Source organism: Chiroxiphia lanceolata, chromosome 7 (assembly GCF_009829145.1).
Source record: "Chiroxiphia lanceolata isolate bChiLan1 chromosome 7, bChiLan1.pri, whole genome shotgun sequence".
NCBI classification, from domain to species: domain Eukaryota; kingdom Metazoa; phylum Chordata; class Aves; order Passeriformes; family Pipridae; genus Chiroxiphia; species Chiroxiphia lanceolata.
In genome coordinates, this window is record NC_045643.1 from 22,835,797 (window position 1) to 22,858,228 (window position 22,432).

Here is a 22,432-nt window from a genome sequence, read left to right on the forward strand (position 1 = left end):
AAAAGATGAATGGAATTTTTGACCCATCACAGATCACGCTGACCTCACTTCTATGGCAAATAGTATGAAGGACTATGGAAATAATTACAGTGGATTGACTAGGAAGGACAGTGATGTTCGGAGTATGCTTTTCTGTTGTTCAGCTCATGGAGGAGTCATTCATTCCCATGGAAAGTGATGTAAAATGGAACTGTTCTCACTGAAATTGATTCAACTGCAACTTGACACAGGCACATAACAAGCTGTTGAGCAACAGAATTGGACCTTCTTGATATCAGAATTGCAATTACCTTTGTGGTGCACTTGTTTGCTGATACCTCTCCATTAGTTAGGCCTGAAGACAAGAAATGCATTAGACACTTAGAAAAGGTAAAACATTTGCAAACTGAGTAGGAGGGATAAAATATCTAAAGTGATCTCTACTGTGAAGCATAAATTGTGCAGATCAAAGAAGCCTGTTCATGGGGTCATCTAACTTCAGTCTTGATGATGAAGTCTTACAAAACTGGCTTTTTCTACACTTTTATTTTTCTGACATGGCACCTTTCCTGAACTGGAGATGTTGGCAGTAGTGAAGAGGGCGTGGTCTGTCAGACAGAGAATAAGATTGAGGAATGTAGAAGAAAGGGCCAGAGCCAGCTGCCTGAACTGTTCTCTCAGTGCTGTCAAAGAATGTGGCAGGAGAAGCAGGAATAGACTGGGCTACCTATTAAATACTGACGTAACAGAAAAATGGCCTTGCCAGAAAGAGTGTACATTCTCTTCTTTAAAATAGAAAGAGGGGTTCACAGTAGCAATGCTGCTGCTATGCTGGGTGCAGTATGCTACCCGTAAGGAATCAGCAGTCATAGACAAAGGGATTTTGATAGGAATTGACTCCCTCATGCATGGTCGGGCACAAGTTCTTCAATTTGTTTAACTTGAATATAAACATAAAATGACATAGCGGATCCCATGTCAGCCAAAAGAGCCATCTGTGGTCTAACCCTGTGACAAACAGTATAGCAATAATTCCAATGCCACCAACAACGTGGAGTTTGCCAGAAAAACAGATGCTTCTTTTGACATGCATCTTCAATGTGGTGCTGTTTCTGTCCTATAATTGCTGTCTATGGAGTGAGGGTGGATAGGAATAGCCAGATGAGCAGAATAATGACATTGTCGTTTTCAGGGAAAAAGCCAAGAGTTTGGAAAATAATAAAAAGGAAATAAAAAAAAATAAAAAAGCTGAAATAAAAACCTGCAGAATTCTCCTGTGTGCATCATGAAGTCTGTGACACTTTTTAAGTAGGAGACAATACTTGCAAGACTATATCAGAAATCTAAGATCTAATGCGATATGAAATAAGAGTAAATAATACTTTAGAAACTTCTGTGTGGAGTTTTTAACTTTTCAAAGGAAACATTTCCTTCTCTGTTGTTTTAAAGAACTAAAGATTAGCCAAGCATACCTTTTTTTTTTTTTTTTTTGTGCTGTACTACCAGTCTTTTTAATACAAATATTCAAGCATTTCTCTGAATAAGCCAAGGTAAATATCTGTAGTGTGCTAGTTTTTAACTTAGACTCATCAACAGCAGCTTTATGAGATATAGAGATTTAGCTGGACTAACCACCAGTGGATGACATCCTTAATAGTTAAAAGATGGCATATTTACTACTTTATGAAATTAAAATTGTAACTACCTACACCCATAAAAAATGTGCATTTTAACATCACAAATAGAAGTTCTTGAAAGCAGAAATTTTCAATCACACTGAATATTGTCTGTGTCACCATATGTCGGCACTGGAGGTAAAGGTTCACAACAGGTAATGACAAAAAAGTTGAACAAATGACAGTAGAGCTGGAGATCAGCATTCTTCTCATGAAAGAGTCTGTCCTCTGAACAGAAGTAACTGCCCTGTGTGATGCAGGAACATCTTGCTGCCAGAACTTAGTCTTGTGGGATTTTCTTAGAGAAATGGTTACCTGGTGTCTCGTATTTTCCTACAAGGGAGCCAAAAAGTATGCAGGATGAAGCCATGTCTCTCATTTTCCATACATTTAAGTCCCATTTCTTCCCATTGCACTATAAATGCAGTAAGAGGATAATATGTATTATTTTTCTCAGATCTCAGTACTCTTTTTTCCAGGCTTCATGAATAAGAAAAAAATTGTGCCATTTTTCCTTTACATTTTTTTTATTATGGGAAATGTCTAGTTGTTTTTAGTTTTATTTTTCTAAAGAAAAAAAATTATAGGAACTTTCTGTTATCCTAATCAGAGCAGTATCTTTTACTTTGAGATATTAATGCACCTTCTGGTCTTCAGTCAGGTTTAGGGTAACTTCACTTCTTAAGAGGGGGTTAAAACCACAAAGATTCAGAAGCATGGTGAATTTGAGGACCGAAGAGGAGGAGTAACCAATAGGATCAATAATGCCTTTCAGTGTGCCTTTTGCTCTTCTTTCTTACCTCCCCTGTCAGGGCACACTGAGAATCTAATGAGTTTATTAGCTTGTGCTCCACTCCAGTCCACACTTTGCTGCAGAGTGCCTTAGAAATGGTCTAGGAATATTTCCTTTTTTTGCTGATGGAAATATCATGTGGGATGATGTCAGAAGCCTCAGTCAAGATCTCTAGATATTTACTGCTTCTACCTTATTCACTAAGCTGGTTGCACTGGCAGTGAAAAAAAAATTAGACTTTTTTATGTGATCTGTTTCTGACAGATCTATTCTGTCTGCTTTTTTTTTGGTCATTTTTTCTCTGTTTCTAGATTCTCATGAGATGATTGTTCAATAATTTCTTGCATAATATTTCGGGGAATTGGAGTTTGGCTGATTGCTGTGAAATTCCCTGAGTCTTCCTCTTACCCTTTAAAAAAAATAAAAATTGCAAGACATTTGATGGCTGACAGAGAAGAGGAACTCTTCTTGGGAATTCTGTATGTGCCAGCTGCAGTTTGACTGGACAGTTTTTTAACATGCTGGGAATTTGACAACTTCCATGAAGTAATATAATTGCCTGAATAATCTTTGATTTTTCATGTGTTTTGGGCTGACATATGGAGAGTTTTTAAATGGAGGTAGTGAGTAGGAGTTTTCTGTTTAATAGATGCTAAAGCAGAATCCTGTATACAGTAAGAAGCGACCACTATGAACCTCTTAATGCTGTGAGCGCTAAAATAGTCATCTGTCTGGAAATGCAAATGCTACAGTTCTCCACTTTTCCCCTTAAGCCTCATGGCTGCTGTCTTAAAGACTCTAAGAAACTGTCCACTGGTTTCATGGAGTCTACTGGAAATACGACCTGTGCCACTATGTAGGACCTTCCTGCTAGCGTATGACCCAGTGTGGTCCATCTCCCATCACACAACCTGGGACATTAAAAGGTTATGGAATAATTTTTGACTTAGATTCCATAGGTACTGTCTTTTGAGCTGCCATTGAAGTGCTTGTGAGCTGTGTGTGATTTGCCAGCTCCAATGTGACCGTTTGTGGTCTAGTCCTAACTATTGCATGACACAGGAGTTTCTATGTTAATTGCTGTTTCAGGTGAAGCATTTCCCCTACTGACAGTATCTTGAATGTTTCCTGCTGTGGAAAACATTGTAAGATTTTATACTCTGCTATTAACATATATCAACAGATGTGTAATGCAAGGGAGGAATTTTACTATTATTTGTATTCAGTGTCGTGTGTTGATCTTGCTACCTTTCAGTGACTGGCATAAACCATTAGTATACAAGTTAAGACTCTCTGAAAATAGATGTGTTTTCTTTTATTTGTAATTTGAATCCTCAGGCTGGAACAAAAACTTTGACAGTCTAAATATTCAGTACCCTTTGCTTTCTGGATCCTGAGCAAAAGCCTTGGCTGGTTTCACTGAAGGAAATAGGCCTGTGTGTTTACTAGAGTCAAGAAGGAAGTTGGCAGTGAATTCTTTTGTGTCTATTGCTTCATGAAGGGCTAACCACAAAAACATGTACATGCTTTTTTGTCTGTCTGGTAGATCTTAGTACCATGTTGTCTTTCTTCAGATATTTCAGCACCTTTACTTTCTTTTTAGATTCTTTTAATGTGGACTAGCTGTTGTATTGCTGCAGCTTGTTCAAATTTCAGAAACTAGAACTCAAATATTTTACTTTAGATGTGTCTATAATTCAGTCATGGCTAGGGCATGGGACCAATGTATTGTTTCAGAGGATTGTCCAGAAAATCCAGGTATAAAACTGAGAGGGAAGAGCGATGCTGGGATTCACGATGAACAGCTAGAAGGGAAAAGGATTCATAACTTATGCAAAGTAATAGGACATAGCCCAGTTCAGCACTCCCCTTGCTCTCCTTTGTGATACCTTTTGTGCTGTGGTGTGGCTAGTTTTGTGTATCCAGCACCTTTTATTTGTCTTTGGATTGGGGGAATCAATCAGTGGCACAACTTGAAAATCCCTGACAGGGGATAAGGTCTATATAGTAGATGAGTTCCTGGGAACTTCGACTCTAGAAGAGCTACCTGAACCAGAAGGAGCTTCTTGCATTTGTTGCTTGCTCTGTTGTTACCACCTCTTCGGCCATCTCCAAGTTAGAAAGGTTTTTTATTTTAGTAATAATAATGAAAAAAACCCCACACCCTATTCTTGGAGAAAAAAATCTGTTTAGAAGCATCACTGTGGGTTTTGTCATATACTTAAATGTGGCTAGGATTATGCTCACACTTTTTCAAGTGTCTTCATAAAAAGAAAATAGATAGATTTTGAGCTTTGTTTCATTACTAACAGAAGATTGCTGTTGCATTAAGCTTTAATATGTGTCACTTAAATAACATTGGTTCCATTTTCTTAAAAATATGAAAATGTGACATTTTGTAACAAGCTGGGAAGGTTTACTTCTGTAATTTCTGTTGTTAGTAATTGTTTTTTTCTAGTGAGAACAAGTTTAGTCCTGCTACTTTACTGTAGGATCTGAGGAAAAGAAGCAAAATAGCTCAGTGGAGAGACAACTTGGGTTATAGTCAGAATAATCTAGAGGTGAAATTGTTGGGAGCATCTGAGCCATGACTAAGGGCTTATGCTAGACTTTGTCTTGTTTCATTACTGATAGAACTACTCTTCATGAAGTTCTTTTAGAAAGGAAGCTGAGAGAAGCATCTACTCATTCGTGCATTTCTGTATTTCAAAGAAGGGCTTCTTAAATGGCTCAAAAAAAAGACATTGACAGCTTTCTTGTATTTAGTCAGAAACATTTCTCATCCTTAATGGCAAGTTGGTTCAAATTAATTGAAACACAATGGGTTTGTGAAGAAAGAGAATGTTAACTAAAAAAAACAAGAGTGAAAATAACTTCCTCTAAATTTTATTTTCATAGAATCATGGTGATATCCACCTACAGGTTTTATTTTCTTTTGTTTCCTTTTCGTATGGAGAAGACCGTATTTAGAAAAGTAGTTTTCATAGGACTTGGCTGTAACACACAGGCAAGAAAAAGGGCATAACCCTCTATTTTTATCTTGCAAAGCTCCTCTTAAAACTTATGTGTGAAGGAATGAAATTAAAAGTGAGGTGTGAATTCCCTGTTCAATGTGATTTATTTTTTAACTTCAGTACTTAATTTTCCACCTATTTATTGCAGTCCATCATTATTGTAATTACAGCTGTAGTATTTTGGGTATAGTTCTTTCATGCCAAGATATGGAATGTTTAGACAACTTTTTTTTGAGAAATCCAGGGCTGTACCTCCAGGTGTTCCTGGGCTGTCTGTGATGTTTTGTAACATGAAGAGTCTCTACAATGCCAGCTTCCACCTACAGGGTCCTCCATCTTCCCAGAACCTAATTGCTTCTGCTTCTTGTGGCTGGAACAGTAACACCCATCATCACCATCTAAAGGAAGATAGAATAGGCTTGGATCCTGGGTATGCAAATATCTCTGTATGATCACAGAGCACAATATCCATGGTTTCAGTCTTGTGCAGTAAACCAACCCTTGCTGGAATAGTCCTATTGACTCTTACAGTGTCACTGGGAGATCATATTCTTTACCCATACAAAGAGAAGTTAAGGTTGGTGTTTTAAAGGTGAAAAGGGGGGCAGGTCTCAGGGTTTTTCTTGCCTGAGGAGTTTTTCAGCAGGAGTCTGGAGCTCCTGAGATATTATTTATACTGGTATCATCCTGAAAATGCTTAGAAAGCATCTGACTGACTGAATCTTCCTGTGACAAGTGCTGACAGACTGAAGAACAGCAGTTGGAGAACCTACCCTAAGGCAGGAGATGTGAATGCAGCAGCAGCAGATATTTCGGTTTCTACTGGTTGACTCATGTCCATTGAGAATTAGACTTGGAGAGGCCTCCAGAAATTCAGTTTTGCTTGCCATTACATTTCAGGCATGATGAGGAAAACCATGGAATAAAATAGTGCAAGACTCTCAAAATGGCATCTCTGCCACAGCCGTCAGTTTGCTGGCTTAGACTAGGTGATCAAGGTTTAGTGTCACCTTATCTAAAAAAAGGTGATAAAGCAACTGTATTCACCAGTGAACAGTCATTTCTGTTAAACACTTGAAGTTTTTCTTTCTGCTAGGGACATGATGTAATTCCAAACAATTTTCTGTTTCCTAAGCTATGCACAAAATATGTCAGTGTCTTGCTTCACGAGGTATGGCATCTTTTGTTCTCCTGAGCCCTTGCTTTCATTGTACATGTAAGCTCAGTGTTAGGTAATTAATAAATAAATAAAACAACCCCCAATTTAATTTAAAAAAAGTCCAGATTTGTGTAATGTAATACTTTTTTTATCACTTTTGAACACATTCATGAAAAATGTGTGGTAATTTTTATGTCACTACCAGTTACTGAAGGTTCTGTTTCAAAATACTATTTAGGGAAATCAGGGAGGTTAGGCTAAGCCAGGCAGGGTAAGCAGGTAGTTGTAGTTTAGTCACCTGAACAAAGCTAGGAAAACCCTAGTGACAAGATTTTAATATTATGAGATGATGGCTAAATCTGGAAGTTAATGTATGCCACAATTTATGGTTTGAATTTAGAGCAGATTTGCAAGAACTAACTCTGTTGTTAAAAGTCACGGTACTTTTCCCATCAGGAATTTTAGCTGAGTGAAGACACTCATAATTAAATGCCAGCATGCTCTATATACCTGCTCTTCATACACAGTCTCTAACATGAAATTATAGACTTAAATGGATTGCTACCATAATGACCATGCTCTGTTTCGGGACAGTTGTTATCCAAGTTATCTTCTGCTTGTTGAAATTCCCTTGGACTTCTGTAGTCTGAAGGCAGCAACGGTCAGTATCTCTCAACCCCCAGGTCAAAGGAATTTCTTGGGGTTATTCCATTTTGGTTTGGTGTCTTTTTTTTTACTGTTGACAGCAAAGAGACTCTTCTCCTCTTTGGCAGACAAAATTCTACTCTGACTCATTTGCAGTCCTTAAGCGTATAGTGGTTTATAAGAAAGACAGGAATGGTTCATGAGTATATTCTCCAGTGAAAAACTTCAGTACTGGCAATTAGTCCCATTTGAGTTTTATATTGAAAAGAAAACTCGGACAGACAATTCTTATTTTAAGGCACTTCGTGGGGACTGTTCAGCCAGTGAGCTTTTTGTTTTTCTGACAAGTACCTGTGTTTTTCCCTCTGCTGCAGTGGTGCTGTGGGGAGGACTGGAAGGAAGGTCCTTCAGAGATCAGGCAAGGGTGTTGGAAGCTCCTCACAGCTGGCTCCAGAATGGGATAGGGTGATCATACAGCAGAGAGCAGATGGGATGATTATTCTGTCACTGGCCTTTTTTGCTTAGATGTTTGTTGAAGGTGACAGGAAGGAAACTGCTGTGTAGAAAGAAGGATCTCTAATTACCTTTGGGAGTGAAAACGAAGGAGGAAATGGCAAACCAGTGTGACAATGGTATTTCTTGTGAACAGGAATATTGTCACAAGAAATAATGGTCTCTTGCTTAGATTTATTTCTTCTATCCTTGTGTTCAGTGTTTTAATTTAAGATGGAATGATTTAAAAGAAAAATTAATGAATGTGTTTTTGTTTATGTTACAATATTGCAAATTGTTGTGAGGTCCGTATGACAAAAACTTAAGAACAGCTTTTGATGTGGATTTGCAACAGAGACTACAGTTTGTAAAACAAAACTTTTCAAATTTGATTTCAGCTTTTAGGCAAAGTTTTCAGTTAATGTTTGTGAAAGCTGTTTCTTAACAAATAGCCCCAAACTTTGGCCAGGTCTCCACTGCAGAATGTCTTGCCAGCGAGCACTGTATCAGCCAGGGGTGTGGAAAAAAGTCGTACATCCTCACTGACATCAATATGTTGGCAAAAGCCCAGGTGTGGATGCAGCTGTGCCGGCAGAAGAGAGCTTTTATCAGCTTAGCTGGTGTTGTTTGGAGAGGTGATGCAACTACGCCAGCAGAAAAACTCTTCTCTTGGCGTGCGCTGTCAGCGTAGGAGGCTCCACTGTGACTGTGCTGCCAACCAGCCCTTTGCAGCAATAGCAACTGGAAAAATAAGCCCCTTTGAACAACAGAGGGACCTCTATAATTTAGTTTTTACAAGTAGTCATCGATGAAGAACAGAGCGGAAAGAATGATTCAGGTTTTAAAATTAAGTTTTAATGTAAAAAACATGTTTAAGTTGTATGGCTTTAAGCTGTCACTGGCCCTTTAATGCCTGTCTGTCTGTCACTGGGTTGCAGGCTTTGAGAGCTGCAGTATGCCCAGCATCTGTGTTTTGTAAAGCCTTTAAGGCTTGTAAAGGTATGAGTCTCTGTGGAAGCAGTGAAAAATCTTCTGTCTGTAAACTTAGGAAGACAACTGTAGTCCCATTTACATTCTCATCATGTTTGAATGTGACCACTAGCACTAGAACGTCTTCATGTTTAAATAAAAGCTTAAATTTTTCAGAACGGAGTGTTTATGTGTTACAGACAGACAGAGTTAGGATTCCTGCTCTCTCTACACACAGACACACATTTTCCTCTCCTGCCCTTGGCCAACTGGTGACAAGATTTTACAAAACTCCAGTTCTTCATAATGTAGAAAAACAAAGATTTTAAGAGAAAAATGTTGTAAGAAGTAAAAGCAAAACCAAATCAAAGCTACTGAAAAACTTAACTGAGGCTCTTAGCCTTCAGTTGTAATTACCAGTTTAGATGAAGATGGGTACATGTATATTGAGTTTTATGCCAGCTGTACATGTGTGCTGGAGGCAAGTGTGCATTTCGAAATCGTGAACAGAGTAGTTGTGCGTTTGATCGCTGTTTGCATTTTGAGAACTCCACTGAAGGCTTTTGAAAAGAATATCATTGTACCAGACTAAGTTTGTTCTGTTTGTTGTGAAAATGTTTTGAAACTAATTGCTCTGTCATTTTGCATTGCTTGTAACCCCAAAAGTAGTTGCCTGGCGTTAGTGGAAGTAGAGTGGTCTGACAGTCTGACTTGTGCTGCTATAGTTAAAATATGTCAGTGTTTCCATTGCAGTCTTGGAGGAGAGCATTTAATCTTTTCCCCTGGAAGAAATTCTAGATCAGTGCTTCAATTCCAAATATAAATATTTTGGAAGAGATTTGGTGTTTCTAAAAATCTTTATTAAAACCAAACAAAATACAAAAATCTCTAACCTTATGGCAATGAAATATTGATATTCAGTTTTGAAATATTACATGATTATGGAGTGTATTTAATTCTTTTTGGTAATTTTCAGTTCAATTAAATTAGGCAACAACAGTGTTACTACTTATTAATGTTGATTTTTTTAGCAAGTTTTGCAGTTGGCTGTTCCAGGCCATTATAGCTGCATAATAAACTTTGCAATATGCCAAATTGGAAGATTTTTGAAACCTTCCTAGGGAAACACAAAAAGGAAACGCATAATTATCATAAAATATCTGATATAAGGCATGCCTTTGTACTTTTTCCCCCTCACAATTTCATTCCAATTTCCTGAGGTTATGTCCAAAATAGTTTCACTTTTCTTTTTAAGGGTGTAGTTTCATGGGTGTTTTAGGCAGAGGTAAACTCTAATGCTTTCCTCTTTCTCTTTACATTCCTGTTCCCTGCCTTGTGACAGCCAAAGCTTTTGCGTAGCACAAAGCCACATGTGGTGTACCAGATCAGGGAAGATAATTTTTTGGTTCGGTCTGTGGCTGTACAATTGTTTGTACTAATCCAAAGAAGAGAGTGGCACCAGGGCAGGAACAAGTGAACCTATGCTGACATCTCGCTATATATTACACTTTAAATTTTTCCCCTGTACCATGCCTTTCCTCTGCAGTTCACAGGGCAGTTCTTTCTATGAGCTTCTTGAGCCATGGAAGCTCAAGCTTTTGCAGGAAAGGGGGCACATGCAGCCAGTTCAGCAGTGAAAACCATCTAGTCACAAGACGTTTACTGGCAATGGTAGTTCTCTTAGTGTTTTGTTAAAGTATTCCTCTCTTACAACACCACAGACCTGTTCATAGTACTTTCTGTACAGTATCTTGCTGTACTGTTGTTAATGCAAATGATTGCTCTGCTGCAGATTTTCTCTAGGATGTTTTTATGTTCCATTAGGGTCATAAGATTTTAAGAGCAATAGCATTAGATACCTTGAGGACTAGGTAGAAGTACTTATGTGCTTTTCTCCTTTTGAAACTTGAATTTTTTTAACATTGTATAGAATCTTTTTCTTGACAGTCTTGAAGTAATCCACAAATGTGGAGAATTGGTGGCAGTATGAAAGTTCTGCCGAGGCACTCAATTAATTTAAAGTCTGGTCCTTAAGCTATCTGTGCTTAAGGACTATATCTTAAAAAAAAAGCGATAGCAGTATTGTGTGAAGTACTAAAAGCCAGAAGAGATAGAAAAGAGGCTTCTCATTATTTTTGTATTTTTGGATAGATTAAGGAAAGAGCATGGTCTTTGTGTCAGCCACAATTTGACATGCGAAACAATCATAGTGATATAAACTTTATACCTGCTGGAACCGAGAGGAACAATATCTCCTCTTTCATTTTCACATCAGATAACACAATAAAGAGTGATAAAATCTTATGAGTAATATTCAGTGGAGGTTATGTATAATTTGACCCTGTGTCATGCACTGAGCATGCATCAAATGGTGGTTGGGTATATTAGAATGTGCCTGTGAATCCTGTCCCAAATGTGGTGTGAAAGGAGTTGTCTTTAAAATCCGTGAGTAATTACAAACAGATTTAACACAGTGCTCCAAATGGTAAACAGGCTACTGTAGACTGAGCTGATGTGATGTGCATGCTGTGATTGCTATCTATAGTTTACTCTAACATGCTTTTTCCTTTGCAGCAGTCCATTGTACCAGCCCACCCAATGGCTCCTCCTAGTCCCAGCACCACCAGCAGTAATAACAACAGTAGTAGCAGCAGCAACTCAGGATGGGATCAATTAAGTAAAACTAACCTTTACATCAGAGCACTGCCTCCAAACACCACTGACCAGGACCTGGTAAAATTATGCCAACCGTAAGTACTATGTTTAAATGTAAATTATAATGTCATACCTTAAAAACCTATAGTAGGTATACAAAACGAGTGTTTGGATTATGAGGGAAGAAAAACAGATTCACGAACAACCAACCTCATGGTGTGGTATGGTGGCAAGTTTCAACTTCCTTGGCAATCACAAGGAAAAGATTGTTTGGCACTTTGGAAAAGCAAAGAAAGTAGAAATACAGTGGTGAACTGAATCAAACCATTACTTTCACAAAAACTGTGATTACTGATATTGCTACCTGATGCTGTTGAGAGATAAATTAAGATAAATATCTAAACATGAAACTTACTTTTAAGAACCTGCAGAGAGGTTCTCCTCTATTCACTGCTGAGATAAATCTGTTGATATAAACTCCTCAAGTAATTGTTCTGCATCACTGTAAATTACAGTGTGCATTTGAAGGCTTATCCTAGTTTCAGACTAATTTTTGGCTGTACATTACTGTAAAATTATTTTTATGGGTTTTTTGATCCATGGAAGAATTCTCTCTAGTGGCTGGAATTCTGGGTAGACTTGGCCTAGCATAGGGTTTTCAGACAATGTTGTTAACATGAGATTTTTTTGCTTATGTGAGTTACTGGTTTTATTTTTTAATTTTTACAGCAGCACATGCCTCTTAGTTACTTTTAAATGTGGGTCATACCTCAAGAGACTGTGCAGTTACGTTGTTTATAAACTGTTTAAAATTGCCTTTCGTAAATGTTTTACTGAACTTTTAAAATTCTTAGTACTTCTGAAATTCATAGTGCATTTTCTGGATTATTTTGAAATCAGAAGTAATTAGCTAAGTTTTCAATACTACATGTAAGAAAACATCAAATTCTATCTTGAATGAGTGGACAATCATTAAAATTTTATATAATGCTACTATCTGAGATTCTTAAAATAATTATATTCCATTTATTATGTTCCATTTAGCAGATAAATAGCTAGCAACATACAAGCATACATCTCCAAGAGCATAACACAACTAAGAAAAATTGCTAGGAAAGCCTAGTAAATCTTTGATTCCAGCTTATATGGAATGCCTTTGTTTTTTAATATTGCAAAATATCTGATACCTAATTTATATAGAAGAATTCTTATTTTATTTTTTAAAAAGAATTAGGACTTTCAGGACAGTAGTCGCATAAAAGTCTTCCTAGTGTTATAATAAAAACTACTTGCTCTCAGGTCTTTAAAGAAATAAAATCGTTTTATTTACTCATTTTTCCAACAGCAAATTAAATCCTTGTGTTTTACAGAGAAGAGAACAGATTATCAATCTGTGAAAAGATTTGTTGATAAATTAAATGGTTTTATAGCTTCCCATGTGACAGTGACCTCTTGTCATTTGAATTTTAGTTGCAAACGCATGTTTTACAGAAGTGGATTTTTCCTTCCCGTTTTTGTCATTTGAACTGATGAAGTAACCTTGGCCTGTGCACTCATGTTATGTTAGGACAGAGCTGGGAGGTTATTTTGCACTGGAGCCGCCCAGTAACTACTATTTGTGCAGTGGTTACTATAGCTCCTTAATCTTTCTGAAGACATTTTGGTTTCCACAGTCTCAGATATCATCAATGTATGAACAGCCTAGAAAAAAGTACGTTCAATACTTTGCTGTAACTGGTCCTCTTCTTCTTGGATAGCCAAAGATTCGAATTTTGTTGTTGCTATTCAATATATAATTGTAGTTGGAATAGTGTGAATTGTATAAATAAAGAACAGACAAGAACTGCAGCCATGAAACTGTTAATTCTGATGTGAACTTAGTCTTGGAAGGTTATGGCATTTGTTCCTGTGAGATATTTCTCTCCTAAGAATCTTACTTGAGAGGAAGGGAAACCCTGTCTCAAAATTCTCCATTTCTGATGAGGTACTGAGTGAGATGTCCAGAAGTTTTAGTTTGTGTTTGGCCAACACAGTCCCTTAGCACCTAACTTGATGTGGCAGGTAAGATAGAAGTGACAGCACCCTGTTCACAGAAGCTCAGTAATCCACTTTTGTAGATCATGGAAAGTTTCAGAAGCTAACTGTTCCTTCCTACAAATCTGCCTGAACTTTTAGGACACAGAGGGCAAGATATTCTTAAAAGTGAACCTGCCGTGTTCATTGTTTAAGCTGAGACAATACAAAATAAATGGAGAATAAAATCTTGGGCATGCTAAAATCAGTAAAGAAACTACTGTTTACTCCAGGTCTCTGAAATATTTTCATTAGCTGTTTCCAAATGCCTAATATTTTACTGGGAGGCTTCAGAGTAATTTTAGCTTCTTTTCCCCATATAGAGTGGATCTTGCTGTCCTTAGAGGGTGTCTGCTGGAGTGCTTGATGCTAAGAATGGATAGAAAGGCTGCTCTGCTTGTTGTAGAAATGATCTTGCTAGCTGGCAAAAAGCAGCTTTCAGTGGAGGTACAGGAAAAGGTCACTGGCTTGTTTTGTATCTTTTGACCAATGTCAGACAAGGCAGAGAAACACCTGTGGGTTGAGGAAATAATGGTTGAAAAACATCATTGTTACTGCAAATACCAGAAACATCTCATCTGCAGAGATTTTTCCCTCTGATCATCATGGACTTGTATCATATACAAAAAGTTATTTTCAGGGATGGTTATTGTAGAGAAATATTGCTTTTGATAGAATCCATTAGAATACAAGGTAGAATAATCTACAGAATTCTTTTGTGGGGGATCATATTATACTGTGACTTTTATTTGCTTAGTCAATATTTGCTTTAGTTCTTGCTCATGACAGCTAGCAGTGCTAATTTTGACTATGTTTTAATTTTGTTTAATTATTTTTGGTGAGTCAGTAGAGAAACCTCTTATCAAGTTATGGAAGTGTTGGGCATGCTCTCCTGTTGTAGCACAGCTGTGCAGTATTTATGAACACAGTTAGCAAATGTTCATCAGCTTTGTGGAAAAGTATTTTCCTGGCAAGAGCACAGTTTGCCAGTATATGTCTCTACAAATCTGTCTCCACCTTCATCTGATTGGTTCTTTCTGTTCTTCTATTAGCTGAAGCTTTTTTCCTTTTTTCCAAGATGAAAAGAGCAGATTATGTTTTGATTGTGAGGGCTTACTTTGGAGCATAACTATTTTTCAGACAATATTGGGTTTTGTGTGGGAAATGAAGCTACCATGTTTCTGAACAGTCCACTCAAACCTAAGCCTGCTACTCCAGTTCTGTGTTGGGAAAGCAAATTTCTTCATATCAGTTGTGCCAGAGGCAGAAGTGTGGGGAATAGTAAAGTAGGTATTATGTTTGTCATAAGGATGTCGTAACAGTCAACCCAGAACCAGAGGAGTGTTGGGGGGACACAAGGTGAGTCAGTCCTGACCATAAGAGCTTTCCATCAGGTGTATAGAAGTGGGCAAAGCAATTGATGTAATGGCCCACAGACAATGTCTTTTCTGTGGGAGGCCAGGCAAGAGTGATCAGCTAAATAGAGAGACAAGAGCAGAGGAAAGGAACCAATGAGCATGGTTTGGGGAAGCCTGTAGGAAGCTGCCTGACTGCCGTGTGGTTTCTTTTCACAACTGCATAGTGCCATTGCGTGAGATCTGCTGCACTGACCAAGCCTCTGTCATGAAGAGCTGGTTTGACAGGATTGTTGAAGCAGGGGTAGTCTCAGCCATGCGTAATTGTTCTCATTTCTCCTGGTGTGGCTATCAATACCTTATATGCTTCCTTCAGCTGTTGTGTTTGGTTTACAAATATATTATTTAGACTTGTACTTTCTTATTTCGTGATTCTTGGATAGTAATTTCTTTTAACTCGTTTAATATCTGCATCTGAAGATACAAGAATAAATCCATTCCAGTTATTCACTGAAATTGTTGAGCCTGCTTATCTGATTAGGGACTTAACGTGATTGGGTCTTAGCAGATTCAGTCAGGAGTTTGTAACTTGCTTTGGCATGTTTTCTAGGTGCTTTCCAGACTCTCACTAAGCACTATGCTTTGCTGAGGATGACCTTTATGCTGAAGCCACATGGTTCCAAAGCCCTGTGCTTTCCACCATCTTACTTGTAATTTACTTGCTGGCGTGCAGCATGGCATCTCTGTAATGCTGAATTTCTTCAGAGACCTCCTTTTGTGACATTTACATCACTAAATGAGGATGATGCAGCAGACCCTTCATCCTCCTGACAGTCCCCAGTCCCAGGATGAGATTTCAAGCTTTGAGGGTTAACCCAGGTCTCCTTTATTCAATTCAGCATAAATCGCCACGCCAGCCCACCCTTTGGTATTCTCCCTTCCTGGTTGTTTGCTCATACTGTGCTGCTTGTATCAAGCTGTTGTAATCTATATGATATTTTTGAAATTGCTTTTTGATCTGGACAGTTTCACTTAGTTGGTCTTCCCCCTTAAATTATCACTGTATGATTATAATGTGCATTTTTAGTGGGATTACAATCAGAAAAGCAGCTGCTTGTAAGGTAAAAAAATATAGAATTACCATGACAGCCCATTGTTCTATGCCAGGATGATCGGAAGCTTGCAGTGGCTGCCTTTGCATTGTGAAATTATGTCCTGTTTAGAGAGTATTTTAAGGGTTCTTTCCTCAATATTCAGCATTATGAACACAGGCGTAGCTAAAACAACTGCCAGGCTAATGGTTTTCTTGAAACACTTGAGCCAGACGTGCTATACAGCTTTGTTTCCACAGCAGAAGAACTTTTGTTTTTTGAAGTTACGTACTCTAATGTTTCCCTGTTTTGAGGCACAATCACCTGAAAATTGTTTCAGATTTTTTTTCCCTGCTCTTAATAAAACACATATTTTCATTAAGTCAAGTGGCGTCCATTAGCATATTAATGTTTCCATGTTCTTTGCTTGCTGTGTAATTGTGACCTCTCCCCATGTTGCCATTTCCCATCTCCTTCAAAAGCACTCAGGTCTGAAAAGTGGTGAACTGGAGCTCAAACATTTACTGTAACAGGGAGTTGGCAGTGCTGCTGTCACTTAAGAGCCAGAAACTTGCTAATTTTACTCTGCATATCTCATTAGAAAAAAAGACGTGTCTGGACTTCAGGAAGTGCTCTGACCATCTCTTGCATTTAACTCATTGGGAGATTGGTCTGGGCAGGTGACTGCTGCTTAGTTCTGCCTGTGGAAGTGTCTGTAGCACATGAATACATCCGCTATGGATAGATGGTGTTGGTAGGGAAAAGTTGAATCGAAGGTTTCAGAGATCCAATTTGTTTTAAAGTGTTTTTTCTCTTCTTTTGTTTCTTCTTTATTTTCCATTTTCTTGCATTTTTATTTCATGATTTGTCAGCTGCAGTGAAATATCGCATTCATTATTATGTGGAATATGATTTCATGTCATATAATTAAATGTGATGCATCAGTGTCTTGGAAACTGTTCTCTTTGAGAACAATATTAATACGGATTATTTTGGAGCAAGAGCCTATTGTTCTTACTTTTTTAGGGTAGAAAGAAGCCCTCTGCAAATTTCTTCTTTTAGAGTGTTATGTATGCATTTTTTAAAATAGTAGTATTGCGTGCATCTGAATAAATAACACCACATTTACAGAATGTTGTTTGGTTGTAAGAGGAGATAGATTCTTTAGTAATTGAATAGCATGTGATTTGTAGTGTTCAGTTCTGTATGTTACCAGCATCATATTTTTCTTTATTCCCTGTTGAAGGACTGTGGCACAGTTTGGGGTTTGTATTATCTGTGGTAGATTTTCCTTAACTTCAGTTTTCACTCAGTTTTGCTCTTCAGAGCAAACATACCACCAAGAATGGTGAAGGTGTGCTCCCTAGATGTATTCACTGATTGTGTCGGAGCTGTTGCCTGTGCAGGCACACAGTGGCATGGGACACAGTGCAACAGTGCAGAGAAACACCCACATGAGCCCCAGGACCAGAATTTAGTTCTGCCCAGCTGATGTACCCAGTTTCTCAGATAGACAAACTGTCAGAGTAGGAGTTACATGCCACTATGGTATGTAAACCAGCTCTGCTAGCTTCTGTCTTAGCTGACGATCTTTTAAGAGGTAGCTGTCAAATACAGGTATTTCCACAGCTGAAAAGAAATTTTATTCATTTTTGTATGTTCCTTTTGCCAGACGAACTGCAGAGATGAAATGCTCTTTTTCTTTAGGGTTTGACTTCCACAGTCAGTGGCAAGGCATTTAGATGGTATGCCATGGGAATTGTGATTGGCCTGGAGACATAGTGTTTGGTTTAAATAGTTGTTTCCTTTATTATTTAGCAGCTCCTTTTGGCAGTCATGTTATGAAGGGCCTAGCCTGGCAGGGTGCAAAGGAAGACACTCTCTCTTCCCCTCAGTACTTGTACTTTAATTAGTCAGAAATAAAAGTCAGACAGCTTTACCCTCATGATCAAATGAAATCCACACTGAAATCCTCTCTGAGAAGTTCTGGGCAGTTTTTTTATAATAATGCCTTCTTGTAGAATGCCATTAGAGACCCACAGGTATTTTTGGGGAAATTGTAATTGAAAGAAAAGTTAAAAAGTTGTCTTCTAGAGTCCTATCCTTCGGATGCAGATAGGCTCTTGAGACTCTTGAATTTAAAACAAGTATAGTTTTAAATTTCTCTTTCCATTTTGGGATTAGGCAAAGATTGAAGTTTTTCAAACTCAGTATTTCATTTAGCCTAACAGTAATCAGCAGTTCCCCTCAGCACATTGTTTAAAAAACAAGCAATCCAGATACAGATGCATGAAGGAACTCTGTGTTTGCCTTGTGCTCGCAGATGCAGAGATCCAGTGATTGCACAAGCTCCATCTCCCCTGGGAGTTGAGAGTTTTGTTGCAGTGTGGGGCCAGAGGAATGGTGATCCCATGGAATTTCCTTGAGGAAGTGGGGGCGAGGGAGGAGAAGAGAGTGGAAGGAATGTTTCAGCCGCAGCTGCATGTAAAAGAAGCACTAGAAAAACAGATTGGTAAAAGTTACCACCATTGAAGATCTCTCTTTGGAAAACAAAAAGCTGATTTGGTAACATGGAGCCTGCAAAATATGTGAGCATTTGCAAGCCTGCAGGTATTTGTTGTATGGAGATGTAACCACAGAGCTGCAGCAAAGAAATGTCCAGTGGCAGCTGTTGGAATGCCTTTGATCAGGGTCCCAGCTTCCCCAATGGCAGGGACCTGACACAGATGTGAAGTGATAGCAGCAGATTCATTGGAATAACCAGTAATTCCAGAACATTTTGAAGGGGATTGTTTAATTCCAGGGGACTACTAAAAATGTTAACAAGTACTAATCAGGCTTTTTAGCGGGTTCCATAATGCCAAAAAATGCCCCTTCTGTCGCAGACGGCTTAGGCAGGTGCTTCAGTCATAAACCAGTTCAGAATTGACTCAGCTTAGAGACCAAGATGGTTTCTGCCCCAGCATGCTTACACTAAACTTGCCTTTTTCTTCAGAAAACCTTTCAGTGTAGAAAGCAGGATCAGTATTTGCAAGCAGATTCTTATATCCAATGTCTAATATCTTGTGTCGTTTCACATAACTCACAGAAATCTTGTGAAGTCTTGAATTTGTTTGCTAGAGGTTCATTCTGCTTTGCTCTGATTTCTGTAATGTTAGCTCCTTGAAATGAAAAACTGAGCCATCTGATGTTGACGCATTATAAGGCCAGTCACTTTTTGGTAATGTTTCAGCCTTTTTTTACCTGCATTATTGCAACGCTACGTTTAAGGTTGACAAAGAACACCTCCACATACTATGCAACCCATAATAAAGATAATAAATATTTATATTTTACCTGTAGAAGGAAAGCAGTAGCAAATATAGGTGAACAAGTTAATTCAGATCCTGCTACCTCTACTGAAACTTGTAAATGAGGAAATAGAGAGAAAAAACAGTGTTTATCTTTAGAAAACTCCACAAAATGTTAAGCCTTGACCCTCAGTTGTTTTCCCACAACTCCTAAAATTTTACCCAGTTTTGGCATTCAAAAAATGTCAACTGCCTCAGTTTAGTTTGAGCAGTGCCTTACTCAAGGCTCAGACTAACTCTGTAGAAAATTAAATTACTGAAGTATTGCTGAGAGAAGAATTAACATTTCATCATTTAAATATCTGATCTTTGCAGATAGATGTGCAGTACCTGTGAAAAAAAGTCAAATTTTAATTTGAATGTTGATAATGTTATGATACATGGATGTAGAGCAAAAAACACAAATGAAAACTCAAAAAGAAAAGACTTTGATTTGAGGTCTGTTTTGACACTGTTCTTGTACAAATATTCTACTTGAAATAACCCGTGAGAGTAGAGTTAATCGTTAACAGAATAATTTTCAGTGGAAGAAATATGCTCTGATTTGTACTCCTCTCTTACCCCTCACATTTCCATTTCTTCTCTTCCTTTAATCTCTTATTTTACCAAAAGAGAAAAATTATCCACCAAGATGTGTGTAACTTCACGTTTGGTTACAAATACTTGCATTTAATTAACTGATCGTTGTGGTCATCTTAACTGAAATACGTTAGTCTAAAATGTGTGCTCTTTTTAAATGTTTGTTTTCTGTGTTCTGTGCAGTTGTGTAATTTTACATACTATCTTTAAAAGACAGAGTGTGGATCAGTATTTTTGCCTAAGAGAACACTGTAGACTTAGGTCTTACACATTATCAGTATTTCAAATCCTAGCACTGCTTTTTGGTTTACTTGTAGTCATAAATAAGCTTTCATAAGTCTATCAAAATATCAACAATTATTCTTTTGCATTAGTGAGGACTATTTCTTTAATGTCTGAGTGAATGCAATAGTGAAATAAGCATTATGTTAATAAAAGATGTAAAATCAGGAGAAAAAAAGCTTCATACAGGGTAATACAAATACATGAGAAATCTCAAATCTTTTATTTGCAAACCCTTAATGTCAGAAATAAATGATCTAAAGACCTGAAAAAGAGCCAAACTACTTATTTCTGGTTTCAAGGACTTTGTTGAAAGGGTAACTGAAGAGCTTTTGGAGCCCAGAGACTAGCACAGTTTTATAGTTCAGTACATAATTTTGTTTAGTGAATATGTAAAAGCACAAAGGAATTAGTATGTTCAAAAACACCAGTGGTGTAAAACAGAAATGCTTACCTATGCCCCATAGATGATGGCAGTCTTGACTCAAGCTGTCTGTTTGCAGTGTGCTCACAAAGGCCTGATCCTGGAAAACACAGAGCAAGGTTGGGACCCCACCACTCCTATTGCCAGTGCTGGGGTTTAAAACCGCTTGCTGTTCCATAGTGTGGACTTAGGATTTATTTGATAGTGAGGGCTGAGCTTTTCAGCTACATAATTGCACACTGCCAAATGAACTCCACAGTCTCTGGTTCTTTCTTTTGGCATTGTGTTTTCTTCTTCTTTTCAACCTGTAGCTGTGCAGTACCCCAGGCAGATATCTCCCCTGTGTTAAGTCTGAATGCCTTGACTGAGTTCTGGAGAAGCCATTTGGCAGAGAGAAGAGAGACTTTTTGCCTTCAAGGCCTGAGGGTATCAGCATGGTGGGGTATCCAGCAGAGCTGACGTAGCAGTGTGCATTTCCTTTCCCGCGTTGCTGTTTGTAGTACTGTGTCTGGAAAGGAGTGTTTGTAAATCATTTGCCTTCCCCCACCCTGCTCCACCCCTGGATTCAAACCCTTACATTTCCCATACTTGAAGCTACATGTTTTTATTGTGCAGAGGGCTTTGTCTTAGTTTTATTGCTAAGGCTTTTTTATTTGTTGCCAAAAGTCTGCGTGCTACATTTTGAAGACCTCAGACACTAGAGGGAAAGTCTTGCTTTGTGATCCTTTTTGTCGGTGACAGCTTACAGGACTTCCACGTTTCAGAACAGAGGTACAGTACTAGGAGTGAAAGACCATTAGCCAGTACTGCTGCTGAAAAGTCCATCATCATACCAAGGCACAAATGTACTTTTTTAATGTAAATTAAGATCAATTTTTTTTAACATCTTCCAGATATTCAGAGCTATGACATTATAAAAATACACAAGAATCTGTCGCAGTCCTCTGTTCTTCCCAAGTGAATTGCATATTACTTTGTTCCATGAGAAATTCCGAACATTTTTTCCACTCATTTTATTTATTGCTTATTCAGTTAAATATTTGTTAATTCTCTTTGAAGTCTAGGACACTCACTCAGAATTATGCACTTTCACAGATGTCATCAAAAACTTTGAAAAGAGTGGCCCTCTCAGGAAGAGGGCGCAGCCCTGACTGTCACCGATCAACTGTTTCTCAAATAACACTTGAACTGAGGTTGAGATGGTAGTCTGAGGAGCACAGGCTCACTGTTTTGGATGTAGCTGAAAGATGAGCAGCAGCAAGACTTGACTATCAAAGGTAACTGGTTACTGAACAAGCATCCTAGTGATGTGGGAATATTGTTAGTTTCTTTATCTCATGGGATTTAAAAAAAGGATAGTTTAATTAGAAACAGAGCAGAATACATCTAAATATATAACTGTTGAGCCAGATGCTAAATTTTTTATAATCTTACTATAATAAAACTAAAACCCTTGTGAAAAGGGCTCCCACTGCTATTCATATCACCACAACAAAATTAGTTAAATTTTTGCCATGAAAAAAGGGAAATTACTTTCTCTGTATGAAAATTTTCAAGTTCCTGTGATAGAAGACATCTTAGTGCTGTTAGGACATCTTAACTTTGCTCCTCATTTTCTGGTAGTTACCATGCCTTTTTCTGTCTTTTCCTTAAGTGGGCGACAGGGAAGCAGCTTGAAGTGCAGAGGAAAGAGTAAATTTTCAAAATTTTATGTTATAGGCAGGAAGGAGTATTTCTGAGACCAGTGTTTTCGTCTGCTCATTTGTGTCCTTTACAAACTTCTGCGTTGTTCAGTGGGAGAGAATTTGTAGAAATTTTAATTTTTCCTCAGGAATTTAACTGGATTTTTGTTTGGTCACTGGTGTTCTGTGTTCTCCAGGATGCTGTAGTTGACTT

The 22,432-nt window shown here is 38.0% G+C and overlaps 1 protein-coding gene across 4 annotated transcripts in view; it reads left to right on the forward strand.

Moving 5' to 3' along the window:
• Nucleotides 1-22,432, forward strand: part of RBMS1 (RNA binding motif single stranded interacting protein 1) — a 145,418-nt gene that overhangs the window by 67,979 nt on the left and 55,007 nt on the right. For all 4 annotated transcript variants that reach the window (XM_032693144.1, XM_032693145.1, XM_032693146.1 and 1 more), the window contains exon 2: nucleotides 11,302-11,477. In XM_032693144.1, coding sequence (XP_032549035.1) covers nucleotides 11,302-11,477 — 176 coding nt within the window. The remainder of the gene's footprint in view (nucleotides 1-11,301; nucleotides 11,478-22,432) is intronic.